The 13,847-nt window shown below is 35.2% G+C and overlaps 1 protein-coding gene across 2 annotated transcripts; it reads right to left on the bottom strand.

Moving 5' to 3' along the window:
- Positions 1 to 129: 129 nt before the first annotated feature.
- On the bottom strand, positions 130 to 13,488 carry Sam-S (S-adenosylmethionine Synthetase). Of its 2 annotated transcripts, none has more exons than XM_073083983.1 (11): positions 13,366 to 13,488; positions 11,963 to 12,296; positions 11,549 to 11,626; positions 11,349 to 11,471; positions 11,095 to 11,207; positions 9,727 to 9,870; positions 6,764 to 6,850; positions 2,923 to 3,054; positions 1,505 to 1,687; positions 983 to 1,116; positions 130 to 544 (listed from the first exon to the last, which is right to left on the bottom strand). In XM_073083983.1, exons 2-11 carry the CDS (start codon positions 12,075 to 12,077, stop codon positions 439 to 441), a joined length of 1,215 nt encoding a protein of 404 aa, XP_072940084.1. In that variant the 5' UTR covers positions 12,078 to 12,296; positions 13,366 to 13,488; the 3' UTR covers positions 130 to 438. The 2 variants fall into 2 exon arrangements, with proteins under 2 accessions (XP_072940084.1, XP_072940083.1); XM_073083982.1 differs by lacking the exon at positions 11,095 to 11,207 and adding an exon at positions 10,604 to 10,716 and having other exon boundaries at positions 13,366 to 13,477.
- Positions 13,489 to 13,847: the final 359 nt, after the last annotated feature.

The raw sequence follows: 13,847 nt of genomic DNA, 5'->3' as shown, positions 1-13,847 counted from the left end.
ATACTTAACAATTACACTGAATCACGCAAATGCAACCGTCGGCTGGCGGCCAAGGACTGAAAATATCGAAGCACTCTAACAGAATTGTGGCATAACGTTATATTAAACGAAAGATATTACTTTCATCTCTTTTTGTCATATTGAAATTGCAGCATTACTTTCTCTTTCATGCATTTGCTATTAAAATAACAACCTATATTACTGAATTATAAGGTGTCATGTCATTTGTCACACTACGATAGGGAGTACCTTTAATTTCAACCTAAGCTGGCTGCCCGACCGCAAAGCAGTCAGTTTCATTGGCGGGATTAGTCGTGGCAATAGTACACATGTCTATAGAGAGACATTGGGCAATATCTCATCTCTCGCTACACACAGAGAAGTGTTTAAAATATACTGATGGAATATTTACAAAATTCTAGTTGAACGATATCAAAGTCAATCTACGACGAGTGGCTTGGGGTTCTCCCATGGAAACCCTACTCGGCCGAAATGTCCGTAGGTGCTTGTTTTCTGATAAATTGGCGCTCTGAGGTTGAGTTCCCTGAAAACAAAAAAAGAAAACCATTTTAAAAACTTAATTTTTTTATATTACTTGCATACAATTTTTATCGACAAACGTTAATTTAAATTAATGTATGACGATAAACGATTAATTAAAAACAAAGAATGACGAATACTCTTTTTGATACGAAGTATATAAAGTATATAAAGTATGCTATTTTATTTTCGGAAACTAATCATAGATTCAAAATTAATCAAATTTATTATATGATGCAATGATAATTGATTACTTACAGATTTGCTGATTTGGTGAAAAGGTTTCGGCTGAATGACATCTTTATCTTTGTCTTTAGGAATGGCAAAGCACCTGTCTGTTGTCTATGGGCGACAGAGACCACATACCAATATATGGGGACTGCATGCTCGTTTGGTACCTCAATCTTGTGACAATAATTACTTTATGGTACTCCATACTCACTTGACAATTTTTCCCGGTCGGAGATCGAAGTTCTTCTTTACGATGTTCAGAAGCTCCTGTTGTCTCTTGTGGGAAGTGCCATAATCGAACACGGTGATGGAAAGCGGCTCAGCTACACCGATGGCATATGCCACCTAGACAAAATGTTATGGTTAATGTTAAGTAGACGGCGTACTAATTAGTAAGCAAGACTTTATCATATTTCCTTTGGTAGACACCATCAAATAGTTTCATGGCCTAGCTAAGACCTTCATCACTTTTCGCATATCTGTGGTGGAAAAATGTCCTTAGGGTTATTTTTATTTTCCAATAGCTCTCTGTGTGACTGTGAGTTAGATGTGGGTCACCTTGGTTAAATTTCGCCCAGTAAAGTTTCATTGAATGAAGATCAAATTGGTGGATTTAATAGCCATATTTTAGCTACCTACATGTTTGGTAGAATATTGGCTTGATGGAAAGACAAACATGTGTCTGTTGGCAAGCGATGGAAGCTAAATTCGATTTAATTCAGGAGGTACCAACCTGGACCATGCAGCGGCGGCAGAGGCCGGCCTTGACGAGCGACTTGGCGACCCAGCGCGCGGCGTACGCGGCGGAGCGGTCCACCTTGGTGAAGTCCTTGCCGGAGAACGCGCCGCCGCCGTGCGCGCCCCAACCGCCGTACGTGTCCACTATGATCTTGCGCCCCGTCAGGCCCGCGTCAGACTGTGGGGTGCAACGTTTGTTTGATTACTTGTCAATTTTATTCCCAATCTTTAGTACGTAGGAGGCGCTTTCTACGCTCATAACCCCACTAGGATACCCTGTTTCAATAGACGAATACACAAACAACCAGACCTAGAACAGAAATGCATCTAGCCGAGGATCGAACTCGAATCACTCTGCTATGCAGGCCATCAAATATAGAAGTGGCAAACGAACAGGTAGTCCACCTGGTGGTGTGGCTACTTTCGCCCACACGTTAATGTCATGTCAGATAAGATTAGACTCCTATTTTAGAGACTGATAACGGATGCGTTGCTACCCTTAAAGACTAAGTTAGAATAAGTATGTTCCCATTACAAAACCCTTTATCAAAGCAAAAGACAGCTGCGATTAAAATTCGGACCACAAAGGGTTGTACCTCCTTCAATCGCTATTTTTTGGTCGACCCATAATTGTTCCACTTATAAATTGGTAGACTTCACATATAATTCTAAACTTTTTTTTAAAGAACTCTCAGGCAAGTTGTTCCTCACGATATTTTCCTTCACTCTTTATCTCAAGTGGTGGCTAATTTTTAATATGCACATAACTCTGCAAAATGTGATATCCTTTTTTATAACAACACAATGAACAACAAATACACAGTTTCTTCTATTCATAGTTTTGCCAAAGAAATGTCTTTCTAACGCGTCATGAATTTCTAACGCGTATTCCGCAAAGTATACGCACAATATTAAATAGTATTTAAAGGATTTATAAATGTTCATGCTAAAAAAAATTGCCGTTCATAAAGAATTTGGCATCGCACAAATATTTTCTGCCAAACCGGAAATTACAGTTTCATTATACTGATAAGCGCCATACCAATAACTGCAAATAGGAACTGGTTTTTGCCCCTTCTAAAAAATACGTTTTTCCAGTTCTGCTGTCTTGGAACCAGTTTGTACAATAGTATTATTGTTGCTTTTTTCTACCACCCATTATTGTGCCACAGGCGGGAATGGGTCCCATCTCGACAAAAGATTCTTAGGCCATAACTCCACTATACTATATAGTTAAATGCGTATTGGTAGATTTCACTCATATTTGAGAACTACGAGTCATATTTTCATCAATTTTAGGGACGTAATTTACGATGTTTTTTCACCAACCAATTTGAACGAATTTTGAACCAATAGGTTATCACTATTTGTAATTATGTTTGTATAAGTATTTTGATGTTTATATATAATCACCTGCGGTCCACCAATGATGAACAGGCCGCACGGATTGATGTGAATCACAGTTTTGTCGTCAAGATATTGCGCCGGAATCACTTCCTTAATCACTTTCTCCTTGATCTCATCCCGCAGTGTCTCCAATGTGATCTGGAAATAAATCAAACACGTGTTTAACTGTAAAATGAGTCGACACGTAAATTCTCTATAAATAGTGAGTCACTGATAAGAGATAGAAAGGAATTCCCACGATGCGTAATCAAGGTATATCCGATGTTAACAGAAACAAACAAATAATTAAAGTGTCTCTTTTATGACATATCTATGACGGGTTAAGATTGTACATTATTTTTACTCCTTATCTTGTATTTTCATTATGGGACATTTACATTTGCGTATTAAGTTAAAAATAAATTGTTTAGTTAACGAGAAGTCTCGTATGATACATGATAAACATCCCGATTTTTCCGCATTAAGCTGCATTATATCTGTCTGACATAATACAAAAAAATGTAACATGTCTACGTACCAGACAACGTGACAAAAAAGATAATTCTACACAATGTCTATGTAGATAAAGAGGTATTTATAGCTTTTGTAACGCGACCGTGCTGACACAAGCCGTGCCTGTCAAAATATTACACATAAAATAATTTGTATGTTCAATGTATGTAGATGTAAGTGGGGCCTTAGGGTACATTTAAATGTACACATGATTTCTTGTAGGCAGAAATTGTCTAATTTCAATCTTTGCTAGGCCAATATTGGATATTTTTTTTTAATATAGGAGTAACAAAGGAACATGTAGTCCACCTGATGGTAAGTGGCTACTGCCGCCCATGGACATCTGTAATCAACCCCAGATAGGATTAGAAATTCATACCTGAGGTCGCCCACAGATGCGCCGCTAACTCTGAGGACTGAGCTGAAACGCCTCGAAAAAGTATGTATCCCTAGCCACAATCCTTCAAACCAGAACACAGCAGCGCTTAATGCCGCTGTTATGAGGCAGAAATAGGTGTGGCGGTGGTGCCGCCGGAGTCGTACCACAAAGTGTTCTACCAGATTATTAATAATGAGGCCTTAATAGTACGAGAATGACAAATAAATATCCGCAAATGAGCAGAGTAGTCTTCTAATACATTTTTAAGTATGTAAAAGAAATCTGCTACTCAAGCACTAAAAATACGTGAGTAAGCGTGAATGTTATTATTAACCAATGTCTCAATCTATAAAATATGATGTAAATATAAACATAACGCACGTGTTCTAATATTGATCTCGGTGTCCTATTGCACTTGTTACGCAAGTGCAGATTAGGCGTAATATTATTAAACCTTTCGTCATTTAAAGCTTGTTAACACATACGCATGTCAACATAGTGCAATGTAAGATGTTCTTTCTTTGAATATTTTATACTGTTATTGAAACATATAAATAAAATTGAAGCGTTTGTAATTTCAAACGTTTATTACGCTTATTTGCACGATATTAAAACATAAGTCAGAGTTTCTGTCGATTTTGTTATATAAAGTATATTGTACGTTGAGAATCCTTTGATATATTTCTTTAGCGGCAATTTTGACTTTCAGAAAACTCGGCATTATACAGCATATATCGTCACAATAGCATGTATTATGAAAATAGTCATAGCTGTAAGTCATAAAGTGGTAATAAAACATATTTTTTATCCAAACCATGAAACAATAAATGTTAATAGGCTAAACTGTTTATGAATTATTCTACGTAATTTCATTTGAATACATGAAAATTAATGTAATTTGCATGTGTACTTAACTAAACATTAATAAAGCAATTTACTATTAATTCATTAAATAAAATTAAAATAATTATATTTATTCACATTTAATTTAAATAATTTAAAAAATCAAAAACCCGACTGCACCAAAAAGGCTGAAGTAGAATTTCCAAAAGCAGTGAAATAGGCATTTCATTATTTTTATCCAGAAAGCCAAATACAAAGTTTCATAGTTGGTGTCTGCTTTAAAAACAAAAGATGTTCAAACAATATTATCCTATTTTATCCTCGTATTGTTCATTTACGCTATATAAAGAACCTATGTGTAAAATTCCAGCAAAGCTTAAGTTCAGCGGTTTCCCTTTGCGTTGATCTCTGGCACAGCAACTCTCTCATTTAGTCAGACAGTTATCTCGATTTGTATATACGAGTATACAGGGTGAATTTTTTAAACGGGCCTGTGTATATACGAGTATATATGTACTAGCTGACCCGGCAAACGTTGTGTTGCCATATAAATAAAAAAAATGTTAAGGATGAACAACCCTTATCACTTAGGTGTAAAAAAAAAAGATAGTGGCCGATTCTCAGACCTACTGAATATGTATATAAAATTTGGTGAAATCGGTGAAGCCGTTTCGGAGGAGTACGGTAACTAACACGATAATTTTATATATAAAATATATTATATAATGTATATGTAATCTCCTCTTAATTTCCTTTATTTTGACACCCTACTCGATAGGTTTGGTTAACTTTTTTTAAAACGTGTTACTATTTTGCGAAAAAATTCACCATTTACGGTCTATAAAATATATAACTTCAGTAAATCAAAGTTTCAGTCATTATTTTACCTCGTTAGAGGTAGCATTTCATTATTTTTATCCAAAAAGCCTGATACAACATGTCATAGTGTTTGCTTCAAAACTGACGATTGTTCAAATGAACTTTTAACCCTTATTTTACCCTCTACGGGGTTGATTTTTCGGAGCGGGATAAATAAGTGCGTCCTTGTTCCTATCAAGAAAGCCAAATACAAATTTTTATAGTAGTTGCTTCAAAATTAAAGGATTTCAAAAAAACTGTTTTCCCTTATTTTACCCTCTTAAGGGTAGAATTTCCAAAAGGCCTTTCTTAGTACTTATTCAAGCTATAAAGAGAACCTGTGTGCAAAATTTCAGAACTGTAAGGTCCTTGGTTTAGGCTGTACGTTGATTTCTGAAAAATGAAAAAGTCATTTAGTTAGTCAGTCAGTCAGTCACCTTACTGTTTTATATATATACAAATATGTTTTTATAATCTCCGTTTAATTTCCTTTCATTTGATACCCTACTCGATAGGTTCGGTTAACTTTTTTTTTTAAATGTCTTACTATTTCGCGCCAAAAATCCGCCATTTTGATTTTTTTTTACTAACACCTATCTAAGGACACTCGGGTCGTTGAGACAAATATAATGACACTTTAACTGTTGAAATTCATCCAGCCGTTTGTTAGATCGGATCAAATAAAGAAAGACAAACATACAAGATACGCGCGAAAAACATAACCCTTCCTTGGCAGTCGGGTAATAAGAGTACGCATTTTATGGCAGGCACTGTATATAAATAGGCTATTATCATAAAAAGTATATAATATACACATATATTATATTAATATTATTTAAAAACTACAAAACTGCTAAAGTTGGTCATTTGAATATAATCATGATTAAATATAATAATGAATTCCAGCACTCCTTTATTTAAATATTATTTATGTTTATAATCCTACTAAAATTGGGTAAATGTACTTATTGTTATTTCATAACAATAGCCAATTATTCCACTATAAATTATTAATAATTTAAATGATTCAACTGGAATTTTTCATGTTTCTATACAATAAGTATAATTAATTAAGAAATTCTGTAGTTACTTTTATCCAATAACATTTAAATTTCCTTCATGCTTATGATATTCAAAATTAATAAGTGACAGTGGTAAATGCACCATGACAAACATAATTTAATGAATAGTTAACAATATCACCAAGAAAATGTTATAGCTATTATTTCTTGGACAATTTTAATTGTAGAAATATAAAGATGCAGTTACACTGACCTTTTCAGAATGCTGGAGCGATACGACTACAGTGTGAACTCTTTGAGGAACTGTAGCGCCACCCTCGAAAACGTATTCGCAAGTCACCTGAAAACAATTATATTATTTAAAAAATCCTTCCAAATTCCTTACAACTGTAATAATTACTTCTGTAATGATTGTAAGTGTTGCTACTCGTTGTTTGCCGCCCTTTTATGTCCTACTGCTGGGTATGGGCCACTTCCCATAACTGGGGGAGACCAGGAATATTCCCCACTAAAATTCTCCAATAAGAATTGCTAGAGACTACTCAGAGATAATGGAAATTAGTATTCTATATCCTGGACTGAACCTATTACTCTAATCCTATAACTTTCAGAGTAATGCTATTGAAATATGAAAAGAATTGCAAGAGAAGCAATTTCAATAAAGTAGTTTAAGTATGTTTTAGTACACTCTTCTAAAAAAGAATAAGTTCTTAAATCACATAGGTGTTATTTCTACAATGTGTAACTCTAACAATAAATATAACTTTTTTTGTGTGTGTTACATACATTTCTAACAGCAAAGTCATAAACATAATGATCCAATATTACACCATGTGGCATGAAAATGAATCATATAGTAGGTATACAGGTAAAAACTTTTTCCTTAATAAGGAAACATGACATTGCATATGGGTAAACACATTGTAGGTATTCCATGAAAAATTGAATAGGAAGCATTTAATTATGCAAAATATATTTAGAATAAAACATTTTTTGAGTAAAGAAGTAGCTTATTTGCTAGTCCACCGGATGATGATGAGTGGGTGGGATGAGTCCAACCAGATATTAATTAGAGATATGTTGTAGGGGTCGCAATCCGGTATTCGAGATTTCGAAAATACCGGGATACCGGGCCAAATTTAGGTCTTATTAATACCGGTTTTAATTTCACAAAAACCGGGATATTCGGTATTTTCGGTTTTTAGTAAAATAAAACAAAATAAAGTTATAGTCATATAAATTGACTCCAATGGACTCTGGCACAATGCAAAAGTCCATATTAAACAAGCGTTACAATCGACACAACCTTTTTTTTTTTCTCGAGGGGGAAACCTTCAAGGTACCCGACGACGAGGGAGCGACGCCGGGTTATGTGGGATTTTTATGATATATTTTCAAAATATTTTATAACAATGACAATTATGACAATAGGCGTCAAGAAACAACCCGCCAACACGATCTTCGCTTTAACAAGATCTGCTGTCGATAGGCTTGATAAGATTTGGAGGAACCGCAACATATCAAAAAACACCAAGACAGACCAATATGGTTGTCGCAAGGGCCGATCAGCTGGTGATCTTCTTGTGTACCTCATTCACCTTTGGGAACAAGCTGTTGAGAGCAACGGGAAGGCATTGGCCGTAAGCCTGGACATCGCTAAGGCCTTTGACCGGCTCTGGCATAGGGTCCTTCTCGCGAAGTTACCATCTTAAGGTCTTCCCGAGAGGTTGTGCACATAGACAGCCAGCTTTCTGTCTGAGCGACATATTAAGGTCGTAGTTGACGGGTGCTGCTCAGACACGGAGCTCATCAACGCTGGCGTGCCCCAAGGGTCTGTATTATCTCCCACGCTTTTTATTCTGCATATCAATGATATTGCTATTAACCGCTTGCTGGTATTAACCGGTGGCATTCATTGCTATGCAGATCATAGCACGGGAGATGGTATGTACACAGGCCGTGCGGACACCTCCCGGACATTCGTGGAAGAAAGCAGAATCAGACTTGTGTCTGAAATCGAGAACTCTCTGGAGCAGGTCTTGGAATGGGGTCGTCTTACCCTTGTTGAGTTCAACCCCATGAAGACACAAGTCACATCCACATCAACTGGACCCGTGGCGGTCCTCCACGGTTCGGTTTGATCGTTCATTTTTGCCGCGTACGTGCAAAATGTGGAATGAACTTTCTCCTGAGGTATTCCCTCAGGACTATGACATGGGGCTCTTCAAGAGGGGTGTAAAAAGAGCTCTCCTTCAAAACCGGCGATGCATTGGCGACTCCTCTGGTGTTGCAAATGTCCATAGGCGACGGTGACTGCTTTTCATCAGGTAGCCCGTCTGCCTTATCGTTAGGTTACATATAAGACTTATGAAAAGTCTAGTTTTTCCTATCCTTCTCTACGCTGCAGAGACGTAGACGATTCGGATGCAAGATCGCCGTAAAATGTATGCCCTAGAAATACTATTCTCTGGATCTACGATTATCTGGATTAGAATACTAAAATATTTCGGCCGCATATTTAGGGACGAGAACTCAGTAGTACGGTTGTAGTTCCGTGAAAGGTAGATAGAAAGAGGTCACGCGGCAGATCGCCTACTTGCTGAACAGACCTTATAAAATCTAGCACACAGTGTTCCCTCGTCGAGTGTTGCCGCAAGGCCAGCATAGAAGGCGGTGGCGAAGGATCGCAATAGCGTCTGTTCAAGGCAGCTGTGGATGACTGACCAGTTGTCATCATCATGCCACGACAACTCTGTCAAGAGTGCACGACTACAGAGATATTTTTTTCCAGCTTTCCACATATATTTTTATATAATTCATTTATTGATGAATTCGGAACTCATAACGTCGTTAATAAATCATAAACTTCTGTAATTAACTTGGTATTAAGTAATAGGACCTATTTTCCTTCGGAATTCCACTAAATTAACATTACATAGTAAAATGCTTAATAAAAATTAGTAACTTTATCTTAATCTCGAAAATATCGAAAAAACCGGAATACCGGGATTTGTCTGGGGTCAGTACCGAAAATACCGGTTTTGCTTAGATGGTCCGGTATTGCGACCCCTAATATGTTGGTACCTCTAAGTTGGATAAGAATATAATGGGTGTGGTAGTGTTGCCTCCGGTATTTCAACCAAGAAGGTTTATACCACTTCTAAAATAAGTCAATAGTTATAGTTATAATACAGGTATAAAAATAGTTTATTATACCTGTGTCTTGGAGTCCGGGCGAGCCCACCAGAACTCGCCGTTTCGTCGCAGTTCTGCTATTTTCTGGTTAAGTTTGTGTGCAAGCACTACCGTCAAAGGCATGCATTCGTCAGTTTCATCTGTTGCATATCCAAACATTAAGCCCTGAGAAAAACAATATGTTATATCAGTTGTTTGTTCATTACGACATATAAAATATAAAAATAAAAAATATTTGGCGTAAGATACAAGATAAAGAGGTCAAATGTACATTGAATGTTGATTTGCTAAGACCCCCAAAATAGGTAACTGTTTTTGTTATTTTAATATAATTTAAGGCAATACATGAAATGTATAAAGCAAAACATGATTTATTGGAATTTTCATGAGGTAAATAAAATCATGATGAGGTAAATTATGTTATTACAGAAAATGTTGAGCAATAATAATGAGGAAAGTGAATGTTGTACCAAATCCTAGGTCTCATATACTTATTGATTACAAGATTCATAGCTGAGAATATTGATTCTATGAATTTACATTACCTCCATTGAATATGTATTGTAGAGTCATTTCTGATTTATATCAGATCAAATTTTATTATTTTGCCATTTTTTACTGTTTATATCATAAATAGATCATATTGAAAGTGTATTAATAAGCAAAGACAAAGAATTTAAGAGCATTTTCTCCTTTATTTTTTATTGTTTTTTTTGTTTGTTTTTGTTTGCTAAGTAATAAACAGAATTAAAAAATATATATTTTAAAAACTTCAGATTTTGAAAGAATTTTGATGGGTGACTAGAAGATATGCTCTTTTCTGTTTGGTTGGTATAGACAACGTCAAAAAAAAAATGGGGATTATTAATTCTATATAAATGTGTTTACACCGTCCTACCTGGTCACCAGCACCAACTTCCTCTTCATTCCTATTCTCATGCACTCCCGCTGCAATGTTGGGTGACTGCTGGTCCAACGCTAGCATCACGCTGCAAGTTTTGTAATCAAAACCTGGCCCGAGACATGCACATTGTTAATATGTGAACATGAGAAAAGATATTATTCACTGAACGTCTCCTATTTTCCATACCCATGGAAAATTTTCCCTACTTATGAATTTATTGTCACTAAACATGATCTTTAATTTTATGAGTTTTAAAATGACCCTTCAGATGTATACCAATTCATGCAAGTTTTTCATCATGTTTTTCTCCCAATGTATATCAATTTGGTAATGATCAGAATATTATATTCTGAAGAACTGAAAAACCCATCAAATGAAAAGTGTAATTTTCCTACAAATTGGTACCTAGTTATCCCAAATCCTAACATGCAATAGTGTACCGGTGTAGACATTATTCGTGCAGCAAGCCTAAACAGAATCTATACCTGATCTCCAGCCCCAATATCAATTTCATCTCTGTCTGCGTATACCCCTTGTGCTATGTTCGGGCTTTGCTGCTCAATAGCCACTAGTAAGTTTAGTGTACGCCAATCAAAACCTAGTATGTATGAAACAATTGTTCAGTAACACCGTGGATACTCACAAAATGTTAACTAGGAATTTTAACTTGGCTTATAGCCAGTTACACTAATTCACATTATCAGCTGGTGCAAATATTGCTACTATTTCTATCACTCACCTTTCGAGGAGTCATCATATCCAATGTGTTTTACTGTCTCTCTGACGACTTTCTGATAATCCACATTGGCTTTGGAAGTAATTTCGCCGCATAGCATTATCATTCCGGTCTTTGTAATAGTCTCTGTTGATTAAGAAAACGTGTGTTACAGCGACATAATTAAAAACAAAGTCACCAGACAATGTGAAATGTGAACTCACCGCAGGCCACTTTGGCGTCAGGATCTTGTGTCAGGTGCGCGTCTAATATAGCATCGCTTATTTGATCGCACATTTTGTCTGAAATTTATAATGAACGTTAGAAATAAACAATATCTTTCACGTTTAGCTTACATGACAATTTTGTTACACAGGACGAAACCACGTGTTTCTTAAGTATTATGTCAATGTTTAAATACCTGACCGCAACCAAGATCACTATCATGATGTAATGTAACGATCTTGCTTTGCTGAGGTGATCAGAGATGTAATGAAGTGCATGACACCGAGGATCAGTGTCACAGTATGTAAATAATAACAATAACAAAGCTTGAATGGTGTAATATCTGCGCACATGTGTGAGGCGGCCATCTTTCGTTAAATATTATACGATTCCTGCTGCATTGAAGAACTAACCTGGATGGCCTTCGCCGACGGATTCTGATGTGAACAGGAACACTGATAAATCTTCCATATCATAACTGTGTCCATTTGTTTTCGCATATCCATTCATTTTTGATGTCTCCGGCATTCTGAATTTAGAGTTAGCTCACTAAAATAACCCGACAAAGTCCCCTCGAATTAATACTGTGGAAAAGAGGCCTTGCGCGCGCTCGCACTGATATTTATAAGATCGGAGCAGCGCTACCGCGCAGTGAATTGTAGCCAATCAGAATCACCTTGTGCTGAAGTCTTCATTCACAGTGCTCTTGTGATTGGTTGAATTATTTTGTTTTGATTCTGATATAACCTACAAAAAAAGTATGGTTTTGAATTCTGAAATGTCGTTCATCAGAAGAAAAATACTAATTTATCTAATAAATTCATAATAAATTATGTATGTGCTTAATTTAAAATTTAATAACCTATAATAATAACCTTAACATAATAAAATATTTTTAATAAGTTGTCCAAAAAAAACCAAGTAATTTATGATTTATAATATTTATATTTTCTGTTTTTACGAGAAAATGACAATAGACACCGGTCTAATTAAGTAACTTATTAATAGGCAATAGAAATGACAGATATAAAAAATACTATAGTTATTGTATTTGAAATTATTATTCATTATTATTTATTTATAGTAATAAAGACTCATTTTATAATTTTTGATAATTTTAAAATTTTAAATGTAGAAAACTGCAAAGAGAAATATACCTGCAGTCTACTCTATTGCTTATCAATTATGAACAAGCCGAAATAGGCTAGTAAATTTAATTTTCTTTCATGTTCAAGTGAAAACAAGGAAAAATAAAATAAATATATTAAATCTTCCTATCCAATCCAGCTAGTCTATATAATGCCTATTGCCTTTCCACGTTCATATAAAAATTTGAGGACAAAGGACTGTTGTGAAGTAATTTTTATTATAACTTTATAACATGAAACCTATCATAGAACCGCAAACTACCTAACGCCTGATACTAATAATTATGAAGCGTTAATATTGGTAAATGGTCTTTTCTGAGAGTCCACCTAAATCTATGTACTCAGCTAGTTTAATTTCTTAGTGGACCTATAGAACACAAAAATCTCTATAAATTTACGGTGAGATAATTTATTAGATGCAATTATTATGCAATAATTAACGAATGTTTCGATTTTGGGGTAAATCTTAGAAAAACCTGTTTATTCTTGCGAATATATTCGTATAGATTTGCATTCGACATGATAAGTTCTTAATTAACTTGCACGCAAGATAAATGATAATATTATAAAATTTACATAAAAATAGATAAAGGTTTATTTTTTATTAATTTTCTATCATCGTCATTCCTCCTTTTAGACAACATTGAATGTAAAGTGAAAATTATTACCTTTCAATTACTTTATATAATATCCACTTGAATGGAGTCACTGTGATCACAATTTGATTTAAGAAATAAGTAATAAGTATGTGCAACACTCGGATAAGAACATGTAATCTATACCAACACTCTTCGTGAACTGAACGAAATTCTGCGGAATCTGTTTACTTAAAGATTATATCTTCTATGCAAAACTTACTTTATTTTAATCGTCGTATTAGTACAAGAGCTGACTTTTTTTTAGATACTAATATAGTGTCAATGTTATAATATTTAAATGTGGGTACTCCATGCAAAATTTATTTTTAGGGCTACAGCGACGCATCTCATCAATGACATTTAGATGTAACGTAGGCAGTCTAGGCTTTTTTATTTAACTTTAAGTTTTGAAGATGGTAGAATCCTTTGTATTATGTATGTGCACCACAGCTACATCTGTCTTTACCTCCTAACTGTAATGTCATAGTTTGGTAAGGGACAGTGGAGGACTA

The sequence above is a fragment of the Epargyreus clarus genome, unplaced genomic scaffold (genome assembly GCF_041222505.1).
Source record: "Epargyreus clarus isolate Ecla_fem2 unplaced genomic scaffold, WU_Ecla_fem_2.2 ptg000019l, whole genome shotgun sequence".
NCBI lineage: Eukaryota > Metazoa > Arthropoda > Insecta > Lepidoptera > Hesperiidae > Epargyreus > Epargyreus clarus.
This window is presented reverse-complemented; position numbering and strand designations above follow the sequence as displayed.

Coding starts and splice junctions, on each gene's coding strand:
- Sam-S (XM_073083983.1), bottom strand. CDS start 12,077: ATGCCGGAGACATCAAAAATGAATGGATATGCGAAAACAAATGGACAC. Junction 6,851..9,726: donor GCCCGGACTCCAAGACACAG/GTATAATAAACT, acceptor AATTGTTTTCAG/GTGACTTGCGAATACGTTTT. Junction 1,117..1,504: donor GCCGCCGCTGCATGGTCCAG/GTTGGTACCTCC, acceptor CATTTTGTCTAG/GTGGCATATGCCATCGGTGT.